Here is a 23,265-nt window from a genome sequence, read left to right as displayed (position 1 = left end):
TTAGCAACTCAGCACAAAAGAAATGCACACTTCTATCTCAGTAACCTCAGGTTAATCTTCTTAATTAAAATGTTATCTTGTTTAATGACAATTTAGTTACCAGTAAAGTAAGGTTAATTATTATTGAGGCTTGCGTTTCAGAATCATAGAGGAAGGCATTCTGTGGATTTGCAGTCTTTGTAGGAAATGTGACTATAAAAAGTAAATAGATGAACTCCTGTAATTTGCAAACCCTTGAAATGATTCAAATATTAAAAAGCACAAAAAAATTGCTACATGTGCTTAATTTCACAATCCCATGTAAAAATAAAAAAGTAACTGAATTTATGAAATGTTGAACTGCTGAATTTTGGAGATAGCCTGATGTTTTTGATGAGTTCACTTTTTGGAAAGTGAGAAAGGGGAGAGAGAGAGAGAGAGAGAGAGAGAGACAGATAGAACAGTATTTTATCAAAATTTGCATTCTACAAATCTAGTTTAAACACAGAGATGTAAGCCCAGAGATGCTGTTTCTGAGTCTAAATGCAGGTCTCAGGAAGGGACCGTGATTTGTGTTCTAAGATTCCAGGTGGTACTAATTGATTCTACTGGTTCAAGAACATTTTGAATGATAATGCTAAATAATATGTCCTGCTCCAAAATTAAACATACATGATCTGGCTACTAAAATAGTTAAACTAAAAATTAAATGAGCAATGCTAATATTTTTAGGAAAGAATATGACAGCTAAATTAAAACAAGAATGACATGAAAGAGAAATCCTAAGAGCGATAGAAGTCCAAATTGTCCAACACAGTTGTGACCAGGCACAGGAGGGTTTGGGGCAAGAAAAAGCTTAATGAAATCTGACATCAGTGTTCAATATTGTAGGAAGCCCCTTATTATGTGAATCATACCTATAATTTCTCTTAATAATTACTGAATTTCTGTATTGAAAGCTTTTCCTGATCCCTTTCTTTGGCTCACAAATTATAACCTATGTGCAAAAGGTTCCCACAGATATGCTAATCTCTTTTGATTAGCTAAAAAAACAGTTCCTTGTGGCTGTAGGAAATGAACCCATTGCCTCTTACTTACTAGGTAAGAGCTCTACCACTTGAGCCAAGACCCTCGTTGTTTGCTTTTAGCTTGTTTTTCAGATAGTGTCTAATATTAACGTTGCCCAGGACAGCCATGAACTGCAATCTTTATACCTCTGCCTCCCAAGTAGCTGGAATTACAAGCATGTACCATCACACCATCAACAAAACAGTCCTTGAGAGTCCTGACTAATTGTTGTTGAATCCATTATGTTACTCCTAGACCTGACTTAATTCTGACCTTTTCACTGCCGATTCCTAGATCATGAATCTCTCTTTGCCCTCTTTAAATCAGTTTTAACATTGTCTTTAGTTTTTAATTCAACACACTTTTAATTTCCTTCTCTTCCTCTTTATTTCTCATATAGTCTTCTCTTCAAGCTTTCATCATATCACCAGTATAATTATGTATTATTTAAAAACACATTGAGCCATATCAACTGAGTTGATATAGCATTCGGTCATGTGGACATTCTTTCATTCAAACTTCCTTGCTTCTCATTTTTTATTTGATAATACTTAGAGCCATCAAATTACATGACTTTACCAATACATTTGTATTCTTTATGCCATTTTCCCTCAGAGAGAGAAATTTGCCCACTTCTCAAGGTCATTTAAACAAATGAGTCACCACATTTAGTAACCAGTAAATTTAAAAGAAAAGCCAGGCAGATTATGCAGTGGAATACATTAGACATTGTGGAATTTTAAGTATGTAACACATGCTATGTGTTGTTAACATTTCTATAATCTTACATATGGATAGGATTGATTTCCTTCCTTCCCTCCCTCCCTCCCCCTTCCACTCTTCCTCCCTCCCTCCTTCTCTCTTTTCTTCCCTCCTTCCTTCCTTCTTTTCTTCCTTTCTTCCCTCCTTCCCTCCTTCCTTCCTTCTTTTCTTCCTTTCTTCCCTCCTTCCTTCCTTCCTTCTTTTCTTCCTTTCTTCCTTCCTTCCTTCCTTCTTTCCTTCTTCCATGCCTTTCTTTTTTTCTTGTTCCTTTCTTTTTTTTAATTAGTCAGAACTTCCCACTGTAGTTCACATGCTGTAATGGGAGTAGCATTCTTATCTACTAGTTGTTTTGCACAGCCAATCCTTCTGGTGACATTCTAGGGAAAGAAGGCAGTAGCACTGCCAAATGAATAAAGTCATCATGGTTTCCTATCACCTTTAATTGTCTGACTAAAATGCTTGAGAGCAGTAATTTGCAAAAACAATTGAAAGCAATCAAGTTGTTGAATTTAAAATCATTTCTACTTCAGAGAAATTAAACTTTTTTCCCCTGTAACACAAAAAAAGTAAACGAGTCAAAATGCCTTTTCTTTTTTTCTCAATATAGTCTAATGCTTAATATGCTTGCATTACAACTTTCATTTTCTCAAAGGCAGGTCAAGTGAACCCAACAATAAAATTGTATGTTGTAAACCTATACGGACCAACTCATACTTTGGAACTCATGCCACCTGACAGCTTTAAATCCAGGTATGCAATTTCAATTTCACTTTTATGGGGAAATAGATATTTTCAATCCAATTATCACTTTGTTGCAATTTAGAGAGCGATGTGATCAACTCAACAATTCTACTGGAAAATAAACCTGAGGTTGCCTCTATTAGTGAGGAATGAAGCCATTGGTGTCTGGATGTTCCCAAGAATTATTTAGTTTGAAGGTGACTAGCAGCACCAGAAAATGACTAAAGATACTCGTACTAAGAATTGGGCCATTTGCTGGCGATGCCAAAGAGCAATGAGGACAAAGGAAATTTTTTCATTGAGTTTTCTTCCAAAAAAATAGTTGTTTCTATTTTTTAATGGTGATTTTTAAAAAGATAATAATCTCCCTGAAATTGGTATAGTTTTTCCAGCTTTCTCACAACAACTTGCCAAGAATTTTTTAGCATTTTTCTCCAGGCAGAGACATTTAATGACATTTTGTTTCAAATTACCCCACATCAGAAGCCTTCATATTTAAAAGAAGTTTGAGCAGGAAGAAAATAAAGCAGATTTTATATGTATAAATTTAATATTAGCAAACTCTTTAGAACTGAACAAATAATCAAATAATCATGTGCATATTGAAATTCAAATGGTCTCAGACCTCAAAGGAAACTCTTTCAAATGTTGTGCCCTTCTGGAAATTTACCATAGTCCTGGACACAGATACAAAGATGATTTAGGAAAATGGTTTCACACTCTATTGAATGATGTGAGGCTAAGCTCAAAGTGTGCTTTGATGAAGTCTGTAATCAATGTGGGGTGACTGATTCCATTAGAAATTCTACTCAAATGTTGACAAATTTAAAATATTTTCACCCCAGTTGGGGATAGTTACACATAATGCAACCTGATACATATGGGAAAATTTCTTACTTGAAAAAGTAATAAAAAGTTATGGAATGCTTACACTGAAAAACTGTCTTTAACTACTCATGATAAACCATTGGTTTTTAAACTGATGTGAAAATAAAACCCAAAAAGAATAAATGATTGTGATACAATTTCAGCACTAGTTGTTAGTGAAGGAAGTCCTATTATATCAAGGTACAAAGCATTTTATTCACATTATAATGGAAAACCTCAAAAGTGATTCTGAATTGATATATGTAATGAAGTAGAGTTGACCGAGTAAAACAGGAAATTGCATTTCTGAGCTTGGTCTACCAGCCATGAATAACTTATTCACAAATGAAGGACTTATCAAAACTACTAACATTTTATTTGGCCCTTAACTCTTTTTTTTCTGAGTTTTTCATTCTCAGAATTAACAAGAAGGGGGTGTTAAACTAGTAGTGTTTGTCACAAGTCTACCACCATTTCACTGTTACCTTGACCTGTACCTTTCTCAGTACCTGAATCTCTTAGTCTTCAATTAATAACTTCAAAGTTCCACCTTTTGTTTTTAAATTCATGCTGTGTGCACCACTTTTTTAATATTAATGTTTCTTACTAACAGGAATTAATGATTATTGACCTTGATTTTGTTAGCTATTTAAACAAATATAAAAATATATCAATTGGTTTCCTAGCATATATTCTTTCCTCATGTCCTAATAAATCCAACAAATGTCCATCTTCTCTTTGCTTTTTGTTTTGTTTTGGGGGGAATGTTTTGTGCTCATAACAGTGCTGTGATCATTGGAGAAGTATACATTTGAGTACTACCTTAACTTTTAGTTACAGGAAGCTTAAATAATTTCTTTCATAATAATTCACATGATTTTTATGTTATCTAAGAAACTACTGAATTTTATAATTTTCAGATTATCTGTATACTGGCAATCAATGTATAAACCACATTCTATTACTGGATGAAGTTAATATCTTTCCTTTTCCTTTGAGATTCATTTTTTTTCATCATACTTAGAACTAAAATATGACCATCTCTTAGCTTTCTTCTCTCTAATAAAATTACTGCCAAGACAAGAATAATAATTGGATAAATAAGACATGCCTATATTGGAAGAAAGATTAAATATAGAAAGATGTACTTTTATGACTTGAGCTACGTCATAAACTGTATTTCCTGATTTCCCATCCCAAATAACAAAATTTATTTTGACTTTAAAATATTAGGTCATTTATTTTTGTCTGCTGGCTTATTTGGGATATTGGTTTGTTTATTTATTTAAAACAGTTAGTGATATTAGCAATAATAAAAAAGGTCCCCAATCTAGAACATCACTTAATTATTTACACTCTAGTCAAACAGTATAAAATAAATAGATTTAAATCTATTTTTGTTATTTAAAAAAGGAAATTAAAAGGGTAAGAAAGCCTGGTAAAAGCGAGATTCTTTTCCTAATTACAACATTCATTTGCTCCCTATTTTTTCTTCCTTCCTTCCTTCCTTCCTTTCCTTCCTTCCTTCTTTCTTCCTTTCTTTCTTTTTTATTCCCTTCCTCCCTCCCCCTTCTTCTTTCCTTCCTTTTCTTCCTTCTTTCTTTTCTTTCCTTCCTTTCCTTCCTTTCCTTCCTTCCTTCCTTCCTTCCTTCTTTCTTTCCTCTTCCTTCCTTCCTTTCTCCTCTTCTTTCTTCATGCCTGATGCAGACTATGAATGAAGCTTTACTTCAGTAGCAACTCAGTTCAAACTCATGTTATCACCATTTATTTCATCTTTATTTGTATCATGGTCTGTGTTGATCCTGAAAAAGATGGTACATGGTAGGAATGAAGGTAATTGTCCTTCTTTAATTTCCCCAGAACCAGAAAGAGTGAGGAATGGATGAGTTATTCATCTCGAGGGAAAATATGTTTCTCAAATTGTACTTGAGTTTAAGGTATGGCAATCACTCAGTGCCTTTATTAGAAAACTTAGGTATAAATTTAAAAATATGTAGGTAATTCTAGTGAAAGGACTTTTGTGATCATGAATCCTGTACACTTTTTCATAAACTAGATAAATGTCACACTCTTTTGGGAAAATGATGCATCATCCTTTGTGTTCAGATAGCTCTACTCCAAAGAATAACAGTAATGATTTATCTTTGGTTCTACCCTTACTTTTTGTCTTTAGCATCTTTTCACTCATTTGAGGTCTTTCTCTGGTCACCTGCCTTTTGTGACCCATTGTTCTGTACCTGCATCCTGATGTAACATCATATTGCTCCTCTCACTTTGGGCATGTCATGCTTTTTCTTCTCATTCCTTTGAAGTCTATGTAGCCTACATGTAATTCTTACAAGGAATATCTGTGCCTTTCAAGAAAATCCAATTAATAGATTCATCTGAGTTCACTGAAGTTTCCTAAATGACCCTTCTTAATAAGTAATGCATAGTTGTTAACAGAGGACTTTGGAGACCATTAGTTATGAGTCAGTAGGAATGTTGTCACAGTACACTTATGGGCAGAATTCCTGGGCAATCAAGAAGAGAATGACCTCAGAGTAACACTATATGCACAAAGACTATGTTGTGAACACAACAGTGATTAGACAGTAAGCCAATGAAAATATAGGTGTGACTGCTAATGTAGTTGTCTGCAGATGATGCTGGGCTCTCCATTCCACATATCCTGTGGACAACTAGATCTCCTGTGCCAGACCATCCAGCTGATAGAAAGTCTTTGCTGACTTAAGTGCAATTCCCCTGACCTGCTTGTCTCTGCTTGTGTGGCTCAAGAGGACCAGATCCTTGAGGACTTCCTGGGTAATCCAGAGCACTGGAGACTAGGAACAAGCAGGAAAGTCAGTTATAAGAAAGGGACACTTCTGCTAGCCACTGGTACTGGAACACCAGATCTAATGTGTTCATGAGATGGAGTTGCAGGAGGGTACCACATCTGCAGCAGGCAGGCCATGGAGTGTGATATAGCCAGGTAAGGGCACTATTAGACCTACTTCCTCATGCAGAGAAAGCTGGAATGCTTATGAGCAGACAAATATGGCAGTATGAATCATAGGGAGGTGTGTACCTTGGATAATGGGGCAAAGAAAGAAGAACACAGGAAGTATTTACTTAGTACATGTGTCTTTCTTCTTTGCCTATGTGTCAAGCTCTACGTTAACATCCATTTTAGGTATTTATATCACTTTAACATAGAAATTTCAAGGCTTGGAAATTGCCCCTTGTAAGACTTTACAAATCCAATTTTGGAAATAACTCTCACTTTTGATATTATAGTTACTATGTAAAGGTCATGCCTGGATATAAACAATGTATGTACTAAAATAGCTTATATCTGATTAAGTTTTACTTATTTGCATAAAGTAAATTTATATACAAACTCACAAAATAGAAGTGTATTATTACAAAATGTTTTTTAATTTAGTAATTATGCATCTAAGTTAGTGTCCCATTTAAATGTCAGTTATTCATAAGATATGTAAGTTAGCTTTTCATTGTTTTCCAAAATTCAAGCCCTTTTTGAAAGTCACAATTTGTCTTCACAGACAAACATAACTTTTCAATGTTTGTTAAAGTGTTGCAAAGGTTTTCTAGCAATATTTCCCTTGAGGCTACTTGGGTAGGGAAAGTAAGGTGAATATTTAAATTCTGTTTTGTTATTATTTATTTTTAAGATTATCCTTATTGATTTGTCATCTCATTTTGTACAAAATATACCACTCACTTTGCTATTAGAGACATTTATGAGTGAGTTTGCAAATCAACTATGTATCGATTCTATCTAGATTTTAAAAAAGCAATAACCTCTTTGATTTTTCAATCTTTGAAATGTTTATAATATTTATGTTAATTTTTACTTCAATTTTGAGCAACATTCATACTTATGATTCAGTAACATATATTAGAATTCAATACTCTTTTCCTAATTGTGCACAGTGTCTACTTTACTTTTTATCCACTTTAGATAATATACTAAAGGTTGATACTTATATTTTCTTTTTTTTAATATTACACTGCTAAATATGATAATGTATCCAAAATAAATTAGTGTAAACAAAACATCACAAATGAACAGAACATTGGTCCTTAGAGGTCCACAAAGCCCAGTGATTTACCAAAGATTTTACCTAAAACAGCCATATGTTTGATTCAAGGTTGCTTTGCTAACTTCATTCAGGGCACGCATATTATGATTTCTTGAGTTTCTAGGAAATTTACAAGCAGGTTTAGCTTCTTTGTGAAGGCTGTCAGATGTCTCAAAGAGACTATTTAAGAAAATATGACAGGCTTCACTACATACATGACTAGTTGTACTTGTCCTTCTTCTGACATCTTCACTTTGACAGGCTAACAGATTTTCTAGAAGAAGTCATCACTACTCCATAATGTCTGGAATCATAAAATTCATGTAGCTGCATAGTTACCCACATGTGTCTATGGAAAGGTGATTTGCATTACTAGGCTTTCTTCTGTAGGTGATCTAAAAACTGTGCTGATTAGTTTTAATACAACTTGCATAGATGGCACTTTTCAATTCATTTCTAAAGCAACTCATCCATGCTAAAGCTGGGCAACTTTGTAGAAAAGATTTATTCTTTCTTTTTATCATAAAGTAAATAATTTTTTAATTTTTTTAAATTTTTTTCTTTCTTTTATTTTATCATTTTTACATTTACTTACATGTATATACATTGTTTGGGCCAACTCACCCCACCTTTCATCTTACCCCGACCCCGCTTCCAGACAGAATCTGATCCACCCTCTTGTTCTCTGTTTTTGTTGAAGAGAAAACATAAGAGCTAATAAGAAAGACATAGCGTTTTTGCTAGTTTGAGGTAAATATAGTCACATAGAAAGATTTATAGTACTGCTTCCATGCACATGTGTATTGCAACCCACATTGGTTCATCTCTGCCAGACCTATTTGCTGCTTCCTCGTCCGCTTCCCATCGTTGCCTCTGCCAGTTTAAAATTAGTATATTTGCTCCTCTACAGTGAGCACATCAACCACATTCACATTTTAGGTTTCCTTACCTTTCCCTGTTTCTTCCGTGAATGTTCTCCTCTTAGTGGGTGACCCATGTCCAATAATATTTACTGCATTTGTCTTAGGTCTATAATCCACATATGAGAGAGAACATGTGACTTTTGGCCTCTGAGCCTGGCTAACTTTGCTTAAGATGATGTTCTCCAGCTCCATCCATTTACTTGAGAATCACAAAATTTCATTTTTGTGGCCATCTAAAATTCCATTGTTTATAAATACCATGTTTTCCTTATCCATTTGTTGGTAGTGGGTTATCTTAGCTGTTTCTATAACTTGGCTATTGTGAATAGTGCTGCAATAAACATGGGCTGATGCCTTTGTAGTAACCTGTCACATTCCTTGAAATATTTCCCTACAAGTGGATTTGCAAGATCATATGGCAGATCTATGTTTAGTTTTATGTTTAGATCTATGTTTACCCTCCATATTGTTTTCTAAAGTAGTTGTATTAGTTTATATTCCCACCAGAAGTGTATGAGGTTACCTTTTTCCCCATGTCTTCACTAACATTTGTTGGTGGTGATATTCTTGATGGTAGCTGTTCTAACAGAAGTTAGGTAATATCTTTGTGTTGTTTTGATTTGCATTTTCTTTATGGCCAGAGATGGCGAGCATTTTTTCATGTGTTTTTTGGTCACTTGGATTTCTTCCTTTGAAAAAGTTTTGTTTAGTTCAGTTGCTCACTGCTTTATTGGTTCATTAATTTTGGGAGAGTTTAGTTTTTTGAGCTCCCTGTATATTCTGGTTATCAGTCCTTTGTCTGATATTTAGCTAGCAAGTGTTTTCTTCCACTCTGTGGGTAGTCTCTTGAATTTAGAGATTATTTCTTTTGTTGTGCAGAAACTTTTTAATTTTGTGTAGTCCTATTTGTACATCCTTTCTCATAGTTCTTGGGCTGCTGGAGTTCTACTGAGGAAATCTTTGCCTGTACCTATTGCTTCCAGAGTATTCCCTGATCTTTTCTTTAAGTACCCAGCTTCAGGTCTGATATTAAGGTCCTTAATCCACTTTGAGTTGATATTACTTAGTACTGGGTGACAGGCATGAATCTAGTTTCAGTTTTTTGCAGGTAGATAATCACTTTTCCCAGCAACATTTGTTGAAGAAGCTATCTTTTCTCCATCATAGTTTTTGGCACCTTTGTCAAAAATAAGGTGGGCATAGTTGTGTGGGTTCATATCTGGGTCCTTTATTCTGTTCCACTGGTTTTCATATCTGTTTTTGTTCCAGTAACATGCTGCTGCTTTTATTGCTATGGTTCCACAGTAGAATTTGAAGTCGGGTATTATGATCTCTAGACTTGCTTTTTTTGCTCAGTATTGACTTGGCTATTAATGGTCTTTTGTGTTTCCAAATGAACTTTAGGGTAGATTTTTCAATCTCTGTGATAAATGTCATTGGAATTTTCATGGGAATTGTATTGAACATGTAGATTTTTTCTGGTAATATAGCCATTTTTTACTATCTTGATTCTGCCAATCCATGACCATGGGAGATCTTTACACTTTCTGTACTCTTCCTTGATCTCTTTCTTCAGTTCTCCTCATAGAGGTCATAGCTTAATCCTAGGTACTTGATTTTCTTTGAGGCTATTGTAAATGGAATTGTTTTCCTATATTCTTTCTCAATTTGTTCATTGTTGGTGTATAGAAAGGCAACTGATTTTTCTGAGTTGATTTTGTATCCTGCTACATTAATGAAGCTGTTTATGGTGTCTAGGAATTCCAGTACTATGTTGAATAGGAGTGGAGATAGTGGGCATCCTTGTCTTGTTCCTGACTTTCGGAAAAGTGGTTTCAGTTTTTCCCAATTAAGTATGATGTTGGCTGTAGGTTTGTCATATATAGCCTTTATATCGTTGAGGTACATTCCTTCTATTCCTAGTTTTTTTAGAGCTTTTATCATGAAATGGTGTTGAATCTTATCAAAGGCTTTTTCTGTATCTATTAAGATTATAAAGTGGTTTTTGTCTTTGCTTCTATTAACGTCCTGTAGTACATTTATTGATTTGCACATGTTGAAGCATCCCAGCTTCCCTGGGATGAAGCTGTCTTAGTAATGGTGAATGATCTTTCTGATATATTGTTGGATTCCGTTCACCATTATTTTATTGAGGATTTTAGCATTGATGTTTATTAAGGAAGTTGTCCTGTAATTCTCCTTTTTGGATTTTCCATGTCCAGATTTGGGATGAGTGTAATACTGGCTTCATAGAATGTGTTAGGTAGTGTTCCTTCCCTTTCTATTTCATGAAAAAGTTTAAGGAGTGTTGGTGTTGATCTTCTTTGAAATTCTGGTAGAATTCAGCTGAGAATCCATCAGATTCTGGATTTTTCTTTTATGGAAGACTTTATTGCTGCTTCAATTTCATTACATGTTATAGATCTGTTTAGGTGTTTAATATCTTCTTGGTTCAAGTTTGGATGGTCGTAAGTATCCAGAAATTTGTCCATTTCTTCAAGATTTTCCAATTTATTTGAATATAAGTTCTCAAAGTAGTCCCTGATGATTCACTGGATATCTGTGGTGTTTGCTGTTATCTCCCCTTTATCATTTCTGATTTTACTAATTTGGGTCTTTTCCAATCTCATTTTAGTCAGATTTGCCAGGGGTTTGTCAATCTTGTTAATTTTTTCAAAGAACCAGCTTTTTGTTTCATTGATTCTTTGTATTTTTTTTTTGTCTCTACTTCATTAATTTCAGCCCTTATTTTTATTATTTCTCTCCTTCTACTTGTTTTGGGTTTTGCTTGTTCTTGTATTTTTACTATTTTGAGATGTAGCAGGAGGTAATTTATTTGAGATCTTTCAGTCTTTTTAATATATGCATTCACAGCTGTAAACTTTCCTTTTAGGATTGACTTTGCTGTGTACCATAGGTTCTGGTATGTGTCATTTTCATTTTCATTAGCTTCTAGGAACCTTTTAATTTTCTCTCTTATTTCTTCTATGACCCACTGATTGTTGAGCAATGTGTTATTCAGTCTCCAATTATTTGTGGTTTTTTTGCTGTTGTTTTTGTTATTGAGTCCAAGTTTTAATGCATTGTGACCAGATAGAATGCAGAGGGTTATTTCTATTTTCTTATATTTGCTGAGGCTTGCTTTGTGCCATAAGACATGATCTATTTTGCAGAAAGTTCTATGGTCTGCTGAGAAGGATGTATATTGCACTGTTGCCAGATGAAATATTCTATAGACATCATTAGGTCCATTTGATCTATGGTGTCATTTAGTTCTAGGATTTCTTTGTTGATGTTTTTGTTTGGATGACCTATTTATTGGTGATAGAGGGGTATTAAAGTCTCCCACTACACTGTGCATAGCACTGAGTTTATATGTGTTTTTAAGTCCATTAGAGTATGTTTGATGAAATTGGACACATATAGGTCAATAATTGTTATTTCCTTTTGGTGTATTTTCCCTTTTATTAGCATAAAGTTTCCGTCTCCATCTCATTTGGTCAATGTAAGTTTGAAGTCTACTTTGTCTGAGATAAGTGTTGGTACTTCCATCTGATTTCAGGGGCCATTGGCTTGGTAAATCTTCTTCTAGTCTTTCACCCTAAGCCAGTGTTTATTTCTGTCAATGAGATGGGTCTTTTGTAAACAAAAGATTGTTGGATCTTCCTTTTTTAATCCAGGTTGCCAAATGGTGTTTTTTGATAAGGGAGTTGAGTTCATTGACATTCCGTGTTAATATTGATAGAATGTGATGATTCCTGCCTTCTAGTTGATTTTGTTGTTTACAGATTTAATTGTGTGCAGCCAAATCAGTGCTACTCTCTGATTACTTGTCTTATCTTCTCCTGTGTTTTGATATTCCCTGTTGTCCTGTGGTTTTGTTTGCTTTAATTTTCTGTATGCAGAATACCTTGTGGAATCTTCTGTAGTGGTGACCTGGTGGTCATATATTGTTTTAGTTTTTGTTTATAATAGAAGATTTTTATTGCTCTGTCAATTTTGAATGATAGTTTTGCTGGATAGAGCATCCTGTATCTGAAGTTGTTTTCATTCAGTGCCCCAAATACCTCATTCTATTCCCTTCTTGCTTTTAATGTTTCTATTGAGAAATCTGCTGGTATTTTGATGGCTTTACCTTTATATGTTTTTTATTTTTTCTCTCATACAGCCTTTAGTATTTTTTTTTTCTGTTCTCTGGGCTTGTTTTAATGATAATATGCTGTGGAGAGGTTCTATTTTTGTCAAGTTTGTTTGGTGTCCTGGAGGTTTCCTGTATCTGAATGGGCAAAACTTTCTCAAGAGTTTGGAAATTTTCTGATATTATTTTATTGAATATATTACATATTCCTTTGGCTTACACCAAAGGAGAAGGGGCAGAAAGAGTAGTTGCGAAGGAGAACAATGGACCATAGCACAGGAGAAGGAGGGAAAGTAAAGAGTGTAAGAATAGGGATAAAAGAGTAGTGATGGTGAAGTAATAATACAGGAAAAAAAAAAAAACTCAATAAAAAGCACCAGGTTTAGGAACCACAAAAAGCTCTGTCTTTTGGTAAAAGTTCCAGAGTTATTCCTTAGGTAAATCCTGGTATTGGCTTACAAGCAGAATCTCTGATGTGGTCTTACTGGCTGACTGGTTGTGAGTAGTATTTGGTCCTTCTGTTCACAAGATTAGTTGTAATTGTGAGGTGAGGTAAGACTGCCAGCTCATGCAGGATAGTCAGAGCTTTTGCTTTCACCAAACGGCAGCATTGTGTTGCCCCTTTGGTACAATTCTGTTTGGTCAGCTCCTCTCCCAGCAAGGTGGTACAATTTAGGTTTTTTTTTAATTTCTTTTATTCATATGTGCATACAATGTTTGGGTCATTTCTCCCCCCTTCCCCCCTTCCCTTCCCCCCCCCACTGCCCCCTCCTTCTCCCTCCCTACCAGGCAGAAACTATTTTGCCCGTATCTCTGATTTTGTTGAAGAGAGAGTATAATCAATAATAGGAAGGACCAAGTTTTTGCTAGTTGAGATAAAGATCACTATACAGGGAGTTTACTCGCATTGCTTTCCTGTACATATATGTTACATTCTAAATTAATTCTTCTCGAACTAACCTTTTCTCTATTTCCTGGTCTCCTTCTCCTATTGGTCTGTGTTGCTTTAAAGTTTCTGCATTAGTTCCTTTGCATTAAGGATATCAAATGTTATCTTGGGTTTTTTTGGGGGGGATTTCTTGCCTATCCTCATACCTCCCTTGTGTGCTCTCACCTCGTCATGTGATCAAAGTCCAATCTGCTTGTTGTGTCAGTTTTGAATGCTGCCTTCCATCCCAGAGATCAGCTTTGGGATCCACCACCTGCCCTGCTTTGGGGTTTGCCCTGTTGCTCCACCCCTGCTCTTAGCCTTTATGCCTCTGCCAATCTCTACTGGGTGGTAGTGGATCCTCTGGGAAGTTGGCTTGTTACCCCACCCCCACTCTCAGCCTTTGCTGCTTTTCCCACATTTTACTGAAAGTTCATGCTGAGAATTCCTTGCCCCACCCATGTTCTCCAGAGCAGGTTCAGCATTCCACCCTCACCTCCCTTGTTGGTGTTAGATTACAGTTTGCTATTTCAGTTTTGCTGCAGGGGCTTCAGTCTGCCCAGGGGTTGTGCTGGGTTATTTTTGTGGGTAGTGAAATTGCCAATGGTGTGTGATGCTCACCTGTTCATTCGATAGTTTCACACAAGTAGATTTGGAGCCAGCCAGCAAGGAGAAATGGTGCTGGTTTTTTCAGTGTGGCGGCATAGGGAGGCTTTCCAAGGCTAAGGGTCTGGGATGTCACAGAGTTTGATTCTGATTGATGCTCTGTCTTCTACTTCTTGGGAGAAAAAAAAAAAAAGGAGAAATGGCTGGGTATGCTTTTTTCCCCCAGGGTGGGACATACCTTGCCGGATGTGCAGCACAGGATTTTTGTGGCTGATAGGTGCAATTAAAGGCTGCTTTGAGGGTCAGTCTTTGAATTTTATCTGCACCTATTGTGATGGTGGTTATTGTTTTGGCTAGAAGCATTCACAATTACCCAAGTGTAGCTCTGACGTGTCAAGGTGGTTTCTGGTGCCACGAGATTACGATTTCTGATTCCCTGCACTAGCTGCCATCTTGATTCAAGTAAATCATTTTTGATGATTGCATTTTGTTGTGTGTTGGTGGGTAGTTTGGGATATATATTATATGTTTCCAAATATAGAATCTATAATGTATCATAAGGGAAAATATGTAGATTTTGTCCAATCTTCAACCACTTTGAGGGCATCATAGGACCCATTAATTAGCATCCTTACTATACTAAAAATTTAATAGCAAATACCCTCCCTTCAGATTGATCTCTTCTTTTTTTTTAAAACTGCTTCATATACATGAGCTCACTAACAATGTTTTAAAGCTAAATGTGAATAAAAGACTGGGACTGGCTCTTAACCCACAGCTGACAAAAGACAAAGTCATTCAGACCTCTGCAGCCAGAGCTCTTGTGTAAAGTGAGGCATATGCAAGTCATGCACAAAACGTAATTATTCAGCCAAGATTAAGCTTTGCCTTTAATTAGATATTGATTGTGTTTTTAAAGAAATAACATTTAACATAGCTTTAAAATATATACTTGTTTTGCACATGTACTAGAACTAATCAATGAATATTTTTCATAAAATTATAGAATCTACTCTTTCCCTTTTCCAAGAGTTGCATTTTTTGAAAAACTACTCATTCTCAAATTTATTCTTAGTTTTCTGTATGTGTGTGTTATACCTGTACATTTGTACATATATATATATGCATATTTGTATATATCTGCAAACTCATATATATATCTATATATTTGTGTATGTACATATGCACTCATACATACAGACTCATTCGCAATATATATATGAATATTTAAATGATCAGCTGTGTATTTATATTTATATATATATATATAGTGTAGCATCTTTATAATGTTTCAGTTATCTTGTCCATAAAAATAGCAAGTATCTATTATTGGTAGTATACAGGTTCTCAGGCTTTAAACATAAATTTTAATTTTTGTTTCTAAACTAGAGAATACTATATCACCATGGTGAAATGGGTGAGCAACACTAAGACAGTGGTAAGGTGGCTCAATCGACCTCAAAACATCTCCATCCTCACAGTCTGTGAGACAACCACTGGAGCTTGTAGTAGAGTGAGTATGATTCACTTTTCTTTTATGCTTAAGATGAAGTAGGTTATTATTTCTTACAAAAGAAAGTTGGGTAATATTTTGTATAGAGTGTTCAATATTGAACTTCCAAAAGTAGAAGAAAAAAAATTCATCGTATTTAAAGAAATATTTTAATCCATAAAGCTCCCAAACTTTGAAGTAAGCAGCTTCAATAATAATCAAATGAGAAGTAATACTCAATTTTTAAAAAATAAATTAGTTCTTATGCAACATAAAGGGCATTTTATGCCAAATTAATTTCATTAAAAATACGGCATTTCTCTCCATGTTTTGTCATTGATTAAGTTAGATTATCGGAAGACGGGTTTCTTCTTTCTTTAAAGAGATTATTTCTGTATTCAGGTTAGTCTTATAATAATGTTTCAATCCTTTAGTTAAATAAGAATAGACAAGAGAATGGCTCTTGACCCATTCTTTTATGAAAGTACGTTGTATTTCAACTTCTAAAATAAGTTTTAATAAATTATGCACTAAATTCAATATATGCCATTTTTTAAGATCCTTGGCAGGGCAAATTGGCTAATCATTTTAATTATTGCATCATGTGTTTGGTAATTTGGCAAAGGATTAATGTATTATTTAATAACTAATCTTCCAAACCTCTGCTCTGAAGAAGATGTACTGAACATTGAGATACTAGTGTTTCTCCTGCAAGCCACTATAGAACTAATGCATATATATATATATGTTTTATATATATATAAAACAACTTATTTCAGTTGCTGTAGTTATTGGATAATAGGAGAACAAGATGACAGGCAAGTGCCCTATTATTGAATTACATCTTCTGATCGCTAAGATCGCTAAGGCAACTTTGGTAAGACCACCATTCAAGGAGATGATGTCCAAGCGAATTACAGTGGTCTCACTAATCCAAGTAATCATCAAGAATCAGAATCAGAGTTTGAATATCTTCTGGTGATGGGATTTATAAAACAAGTACCCCAGAATTTGGAATTATATATAAAGGAACTCCAATCTATACTGAAGATCCCTTAAGACTTTGGCTCAATGCTGAGTTGGGTGTGCACATAACATTGCCTTAGAGAAAACAATTACTGTGTGAGGAATGAAGAGACTGTTACTTCACAGTGTTCAGAGCCATTGAAATTCTATAGAGCAAATGTGAAGCTATACCACTAAACCTCTGAGCACTCAACTAAGAGCCAAGAAATAAAGCATGTTTAGAATAGGCCTTTCTAGTCTCCTTCCAATAAACCTTTAAATGAAATCTTGAAGAGACCAAGTTCATCTCTTTTTAAATTAACTATCAACCAGAGCAAAATTTAAACTTTTAATAGAAAATTAAGATAATGTGATCATCAACAATATAGTATTTATATAAGTCACACAATCGAAACACACTATGTATTCAGAGAAGTACAAAACACAACACCTCCTTCAAAACTAGTTAGTAGAAGTGGAACCAATTACAATGATATTGGATGTAGCAGGCATACAACTTTGTAGAAGCTTTTAGACAGGTATTTAAAATTTTAAAGAATGGTCATAATAAATAAGCAGTTGAGAAATTTCCACAGAGAAATACAAATGTTAAGGAAGAACAACGGAATGTTAGGAACAGAAAAATATAGTGTTTGAAATGAAAGATTGACTGGACGGGCTTAAAAACTCATTAGACCCTTGTAAGGGGGATCGAAACAGTCACAATTGAACTGCAGATAGAAAAAAAATGTGTGAAGAGTTGATAAAGTCTTAATTGTATGAAGAACACTATGAACTGGTGGTATATGTGAAATTATATCTATAGAAATTAGAGTTTTCACTACTGGGGGAGGAAAAAATTTAAAAAACAGTAACTTAAAATTTCTCAAAAAGATTTAAAAAAACGCACTATCCAAAAAGTTGGCAAATCTAAAACAGGGTAAAGACAAGAAACAGTTTCTAGACATCTCATAGTGAAGTTGTTGCAAGTAGAAGGTTAATCTGAAACTGGAAAGCACACTGAGTTAAAAACCACATTACATACTGAGGGATATAATGACAAATAGCTGTCAATGTCACACCAGAAAAAATGTAAGCCAGAAAGCAGTAGAATGACATGTTTTAAGTAAATGAATGGAAAACCATGTCAGATATTTTCTAGATTTAATTTTTCAAAAAAGTGACTAATAACTTAAGTGAATTAAAACTGTATATTTTTGTTAAGCAAAGTAAAGCAATATGCATAGACCAGAGATTAGTACAGTCATTCAATAATGACAGAGTATTAATAAATTGGGAATATATAACAATTCTAAACATCTATGCACCTAATATCAAAGCTTCTAAATAATGATGATTTATATGCAAAATCTGGCAAAACTAAAGAAATAGATATAATTATATTGAGGGCTTTAGTATTTCTTTCCATATATTTGATGAAATTACTCAAAAACATCAGTAAATATATAGAACATTTGGATAACAGCATAAAAATGGGTAGTTAGAATACTTTTTTTTTTTTTTGCAGAGGTTGGAAAGATTTTATTTGTAGAGAATTTAGTTGGAGAAAAGAGAAGAGAAAGACTGCATATTGGAGAAGCAGGGGGACCCGGAAACTGGTGATCCCATTAGAATACATTTTATCTAACAACAGCAACATGAATAACCTTTTCAAGTACAGAAATACTCAACTTGAAATTAGAGTATTTCATTTCAATTCAAGGATGTTAAATTAGATATATGTGGTAAATCATCAGATATTTTTAAATTTTAAAAAACCCACACTTTTGGCTGGACATGTTGGTTCATATTTGGAATCCCTGACACAGGAAGATCACAAGTGAAGCCAGCTTGGGATACACAGTGAAGCCCAGTCTCAAAAAATCTAGAAACACCCCAAAATGTCACAATTGGGTGAATTAAAAAAGAGACAGAAAAAAGTATACTCACAAATAACAAATGAGTTAAAGAATTAATCAAGGAGAAATGAAAAGCTATTTTAAACTCATACATAATGAAAACACATGCCAAAATATAGCCATCAATGTATGAAAAGATATAGTCAATATATGAATAGATAAATGAATAGAAATTACACTTTATATTCACAATAGTCTCCTATGTAGCCTGAAAAGAAAAGGAAATTCTTCCATTTGCAACAGTATTTTAAGTGAAATAAGTCAGGCATGGAAAGACAAATAGTGCATGATCCACTTATATTTGGAATCTATAAAACTAATACGGTAGGAAAGAGTAGACAGGTGTTTATCAGAGGCTAAGGTGGGGTTGGAAGATGTTGGTCAAAGGGTACAAAGTGTCAATTATGTGGAGGGAATTAATTTTTAAGATTTGCTGCAGAGAATGGTGACTATAATTAATTATAATGTAATATATACTTTAAAAGTGCTAGCAGAGTAGATTATAAATGATAAATGTTTGTTTAATGAAAAGATAAGTAGATGAGGTGATAGATGTGTAAATTAACTTCATTTAGTCATTCTTTACTATGTACATAAATCAATTATATCACATTTTACTCGATAAATATAAATAGTTGTTGTTTCTCAACTGAAAGATAAGAAAGAAAAATATTACAAAAGAAAATGATAGGGGCAAGGGGAAGAAATGACCCAAACAAAGTATACACATATGAATAAATGAATAAAAAAGAAAATGATATAAAATTCATAACAAACTCTAACTTATGTAGCAGAAAAAGTATAAATTTAGTCAAAATAATTAAAGGGAATTGAATAATAAAGATAAGAGCATAAATTAATAAAGCAGAAAATAAATTTTAGAGAGAAGGAAAGAAAAAATTGTTTTGTGAAAAGAGTAATAAAATTGATAAATCATTACTTGTACTGATAAAGAAATCACAAATTATCAGTATTAAGAGTGAAACAGGCACCAATGGTAAGAGTCTATAAATATTAATATAAGGGAATAGTATGATAATAAATTCTCAAATAGATGACATGGAAAATATTTTTGAAAGTTGACATATTAAAAGGAAGACTATTTGAAGAAATTTATACCCTAGCCCCCAATTAAAGAAATGTAATTGATAATCCTAATTTAATTCAAACCTTCTGACCAAGAAAACTCCAGAACCAAATGGTTTCATTGATAAATTCCATCAAATACGTAAGGAATAAATGCTTTCATTCCTTATGTTAGACTATTACGTGCTGCAATAGCATAATAACATATAAGGGGTATTTTCTACTGAGCAGCTCTATACTGGCTCACAGTTCTGGGTTGCCCAGAATCTAGCCCAAGATTGAGAGGCTAGCAACTGGAGAGGTCCCTCATGTCACATCATCCAGGAACACACTCACATTAAAGCACTAATCCTTACATGCATTGGAGACTCCATGGCCTAATTGCCATTTAAAGGTCTCACCTCTTAATACTAGTCTATTGGCAAACAAATTTCAATGTGATTTTGAGAAAGAACGACCACACAAATCATAGCATCACTACAAGGAATCAAGGAAACCATTCATAAACCCCTTAAAAACAAAGAAGCAAAAACATTTTCAATTCACTTTGTAAGAGTAAGATAATACAAACATCAAACTAGACAAGATTATAGCAAGAAAGAACATTTTAAACTGATATTTTTCTTGAACATCCATAAAAATATTCTTAGGCACATTAATGCTCTACCTCAGCAATATCAATAGAAGACAGTGTCTTGATTAAAGGTGGTTTATCTAAGACCTTTAAGATTGGTTTAATCTTGAAAATCAAGTGATGTAATCTATTATAAGATAAAAAGAAGAAAAATAATTATTATACCTTTTAATAGATGAAGAAAAAACAATCTACAAAATTTCATACCCATTTATGATCACATTCTATATAAATGTGTAGAAAAAATAGCCCCATTTTGATAAAGGATATCCCTCATATCCCCACACTCAGTGGGGGAAACATGGACCTCATTCTCATTAAGATCAGCAATAAGTTAGGAATATCCATTCCCCACTACCACTATGCAAACTTTACTGAAGGTCCTACTGACCAGAACTCTTCAGAAATAAATGTCACAATATTTGAAAAAGAAGTGAAGTTGTATTTATTTTCAGATGACACATTTTATGCACATGAAGGCAAGAAATTTACAAATAATCTAGAATAAAAATCAGAATTTATAACATCTATATAATTTTTTTTTATTTTTGGCAAACTGGGTTTGAACTTCATGCTTTATGTTTGCTAGACAAGAGACTGTCCACTTGAGCTAGGCTTCCAGCCCTCCAACATCAATTTTGTGTTCATTTTCCTGATTTTGATCATTTTATTGTGATTCTGTGGGAGATTTTCATTTTTGCAGTACAAGTTCACTAACAAGTTTAAGGGTAAATGGTGCAATGTCTTCAACTTGCTGTCAAATTGATTTTTTGTAAAGCAAATGCCAACTTTTCTTTGATTGCTTTAAAATTGTACTTCTGCCTTGTCCAATGATTTAGAAACTGAAGAAAGAGGCAATAATAGAACAAGGGGAACAAAATGCAAACAAGTGACAAATATGTCCAAAGGGTCTACAGAATTTTCTTGAACTGGCTTTATATCTTCTCTAAGTATATACTTATTTAAAAATAAAGAAAAAAAAATAAAGAATTTAGAGAAACATATCTTACATCTTAGCCTTCTAATACCATTACTATAAAGTAATATATCTTATAGTAATGATATTAGAAGGCTAGGCTAAAATACCATTAAAAACTTTAAGACATTAAATATGTAAATATAAATTTAACAAATATTGTATAAAATCTTAAAATTGAATACTACAGTAATACTAGAAGGCATTTCAAAAAATCTAAATCAATGAAAGCTATTCCATATTCTTAATTAAAGGGTCTAATATGCATATCAGTTCTACTCAATATGAACTAGAATTTCAATATAGTTTGAGTTGATGTCTCCTCAGATCCTCTTTATTGGAAAATTAGCTTGTTTTATAATTTATAGGGAAATTCAAACACATGCACAGCAAAATCATCTTATAAAAGAAAAAAGTTAGAGGAGTTTATACTACCTGTCCTCAAGAATAACTGGAAAGCTACAGAAGCTGAGAAGGTTCAGGGATGGGGAAAGAGGTGAGCTAAAATGAATGGTTAGCAGGAAATAGGAACACATGTATGTGATGAGTTGATTTTCAACATAGATGCTAAAAAGATTCAATAGGGGAAAACAGTGCTAGAACAATTAGTATCCAAATGGGAAAATAACTCTTAACATCTATTTCAGATCAATTCTAAAGTCAGTTTGAGATAAATCACAATCCTAAATATAAATTACAATACTGTCAATCTTCAAGAGAAAAAATATGGAAAATAACTTCACTATATTGAATAGGTCAAAAATCACTAATCAAGAAACTAAACACATGAATCTCATCAAAGTTACAAACATTTCATCAAAGGCACTATTAAGGAAATAGATAGGTAGACCAAAAACTCAATGAAAATATTTTTCAAGATGTATCTAAGAAATATCTAAGGAGCTGTTTGGTGATACATGCCTTTAATCCCAGCTACATGAGAGGTAGAAGTAGGAGGATCATGTATTTGGGACTACAGTGGGCAAAAGCTGTCAAGACTGTATCTCAAAAATGCAGTAAAGAACAAAAGGGCTAAGGTTATTGTTTCAGTGGTAGAACACTTCCCTAATGATCCTAAGATGCTGGGTTCAATATCCATTACTGAATAAATAAATAACCTAAGTAAATCTTACATATCAATAAAAGCCAATAGAAAGGTCAAAGCATATGAACAAATTCTCAAAAGAAGATAATAAGCACATGATAATTTATTCAACATAATTATATTTTAGGGAACTGTACATTAAAATCGCAATGTGATAATGTTATATAGCATTAGAATGACGATGATCGTGCTCACACTGTAATCCTACTTACTTGGGAGGCTGAAATTGGGAAGATCAAGTTTCATGGCCAGCCCATGCAAATATTTCACAAAATCCCCATTCCAAAATAACCTGAGTAAAATGGACTGGACATCTGACTCAAGGCGTAGAGTGCCTGCTTTGCAAGCGCGAGACCCTGAGTTCAAACCCCAGGCTCACTGCCCCACCCCCCATAAAAAGAAAAACAATAGAGAGAGACTCTACCTGTTTAGGAGGACCTGGAAAATGAAAATTCTCATTCTTTGCAGGTGGGAGTATAAAATAACAAAATTACTTTAAAAATAATTTAAATTAAGTATATATAAACAGAGTATGTATAATGTTATTTTTATACATATAAACATACTTGGTAATTCCATTCCTAGGTATCTCCACAACAATTAAAACCTGTCTACTAAAAAATCTGAAGAAAAAAAAAATCTTTAGAAAAAAATCTTTATTCACAATAACTAAAACTGGCAACTATTCAATTATCATTAATAGGAAGTGGATTTTAAAACCATAGCATGTCTGTACAATGGGATTCCACTCAGTAATTTAAAAAGAAATGGAAATATCCCACCAATACACTCCACAATATGCATGAGCCTTCAAAATATGGAATGAGAAAGAAACTCACACAGAGAACATAATGCCCTCATAATGCATAATTTAAAATTTCTGAATTTCTAAATAAAAACTCATCTATAGGGAAAAGATCAGAAGTGTTTTCCTTTTAGAAACATCTG

General features: G+C 33.7%; 1 protein-coding gene across 4 annotated transcripts in view; it reads left to right on the top strand.

Moving 5' to 3' along the window:
- Positions 1–23,265, top strand: part of Dpp10 (dipeptidyl peptidase like 10) — a 1,373,287-nt gene that overhangs the window by 1,278,432 nt on the left and 71,590 nt on the right. For all 4 annotated transcript variants that reach the window (XM_074070578.1, XM_074070577.1, XM_074070579.1 and 1 more), the window contains exons 10-11: positions 2,462–2,559; positions 15,490–15,613. In XM_074070578.1, the coding sequence (XP_073926679.1) occupies positions 2,462–2,559; positions 15,490–15,613 (222 nt within the window). The remainder of the gene's footprint in view (positions 1–2,461; positions 2,560–15,489; positions 15,614–23,265) is intronic.

The sequence above is a fragment of the Castor canadensis genome, chromosome 4 (genome assembly GCF_047511655.1).
Source record: "Castor canadensis chromosome 4, mCasCan1.hap1v2, whole genome shotgun sequence".
NCBI lineage: Eukaryota > Metazoa > Chordata > Mammalia > Rodentia > Castoridae > Castor > Castor canadensis.
The sequence above is the reverse complement of the archived record's forward strand: the minus strand, read 5'-3'. Positions and strand labels throughout refer to the sequence as shown.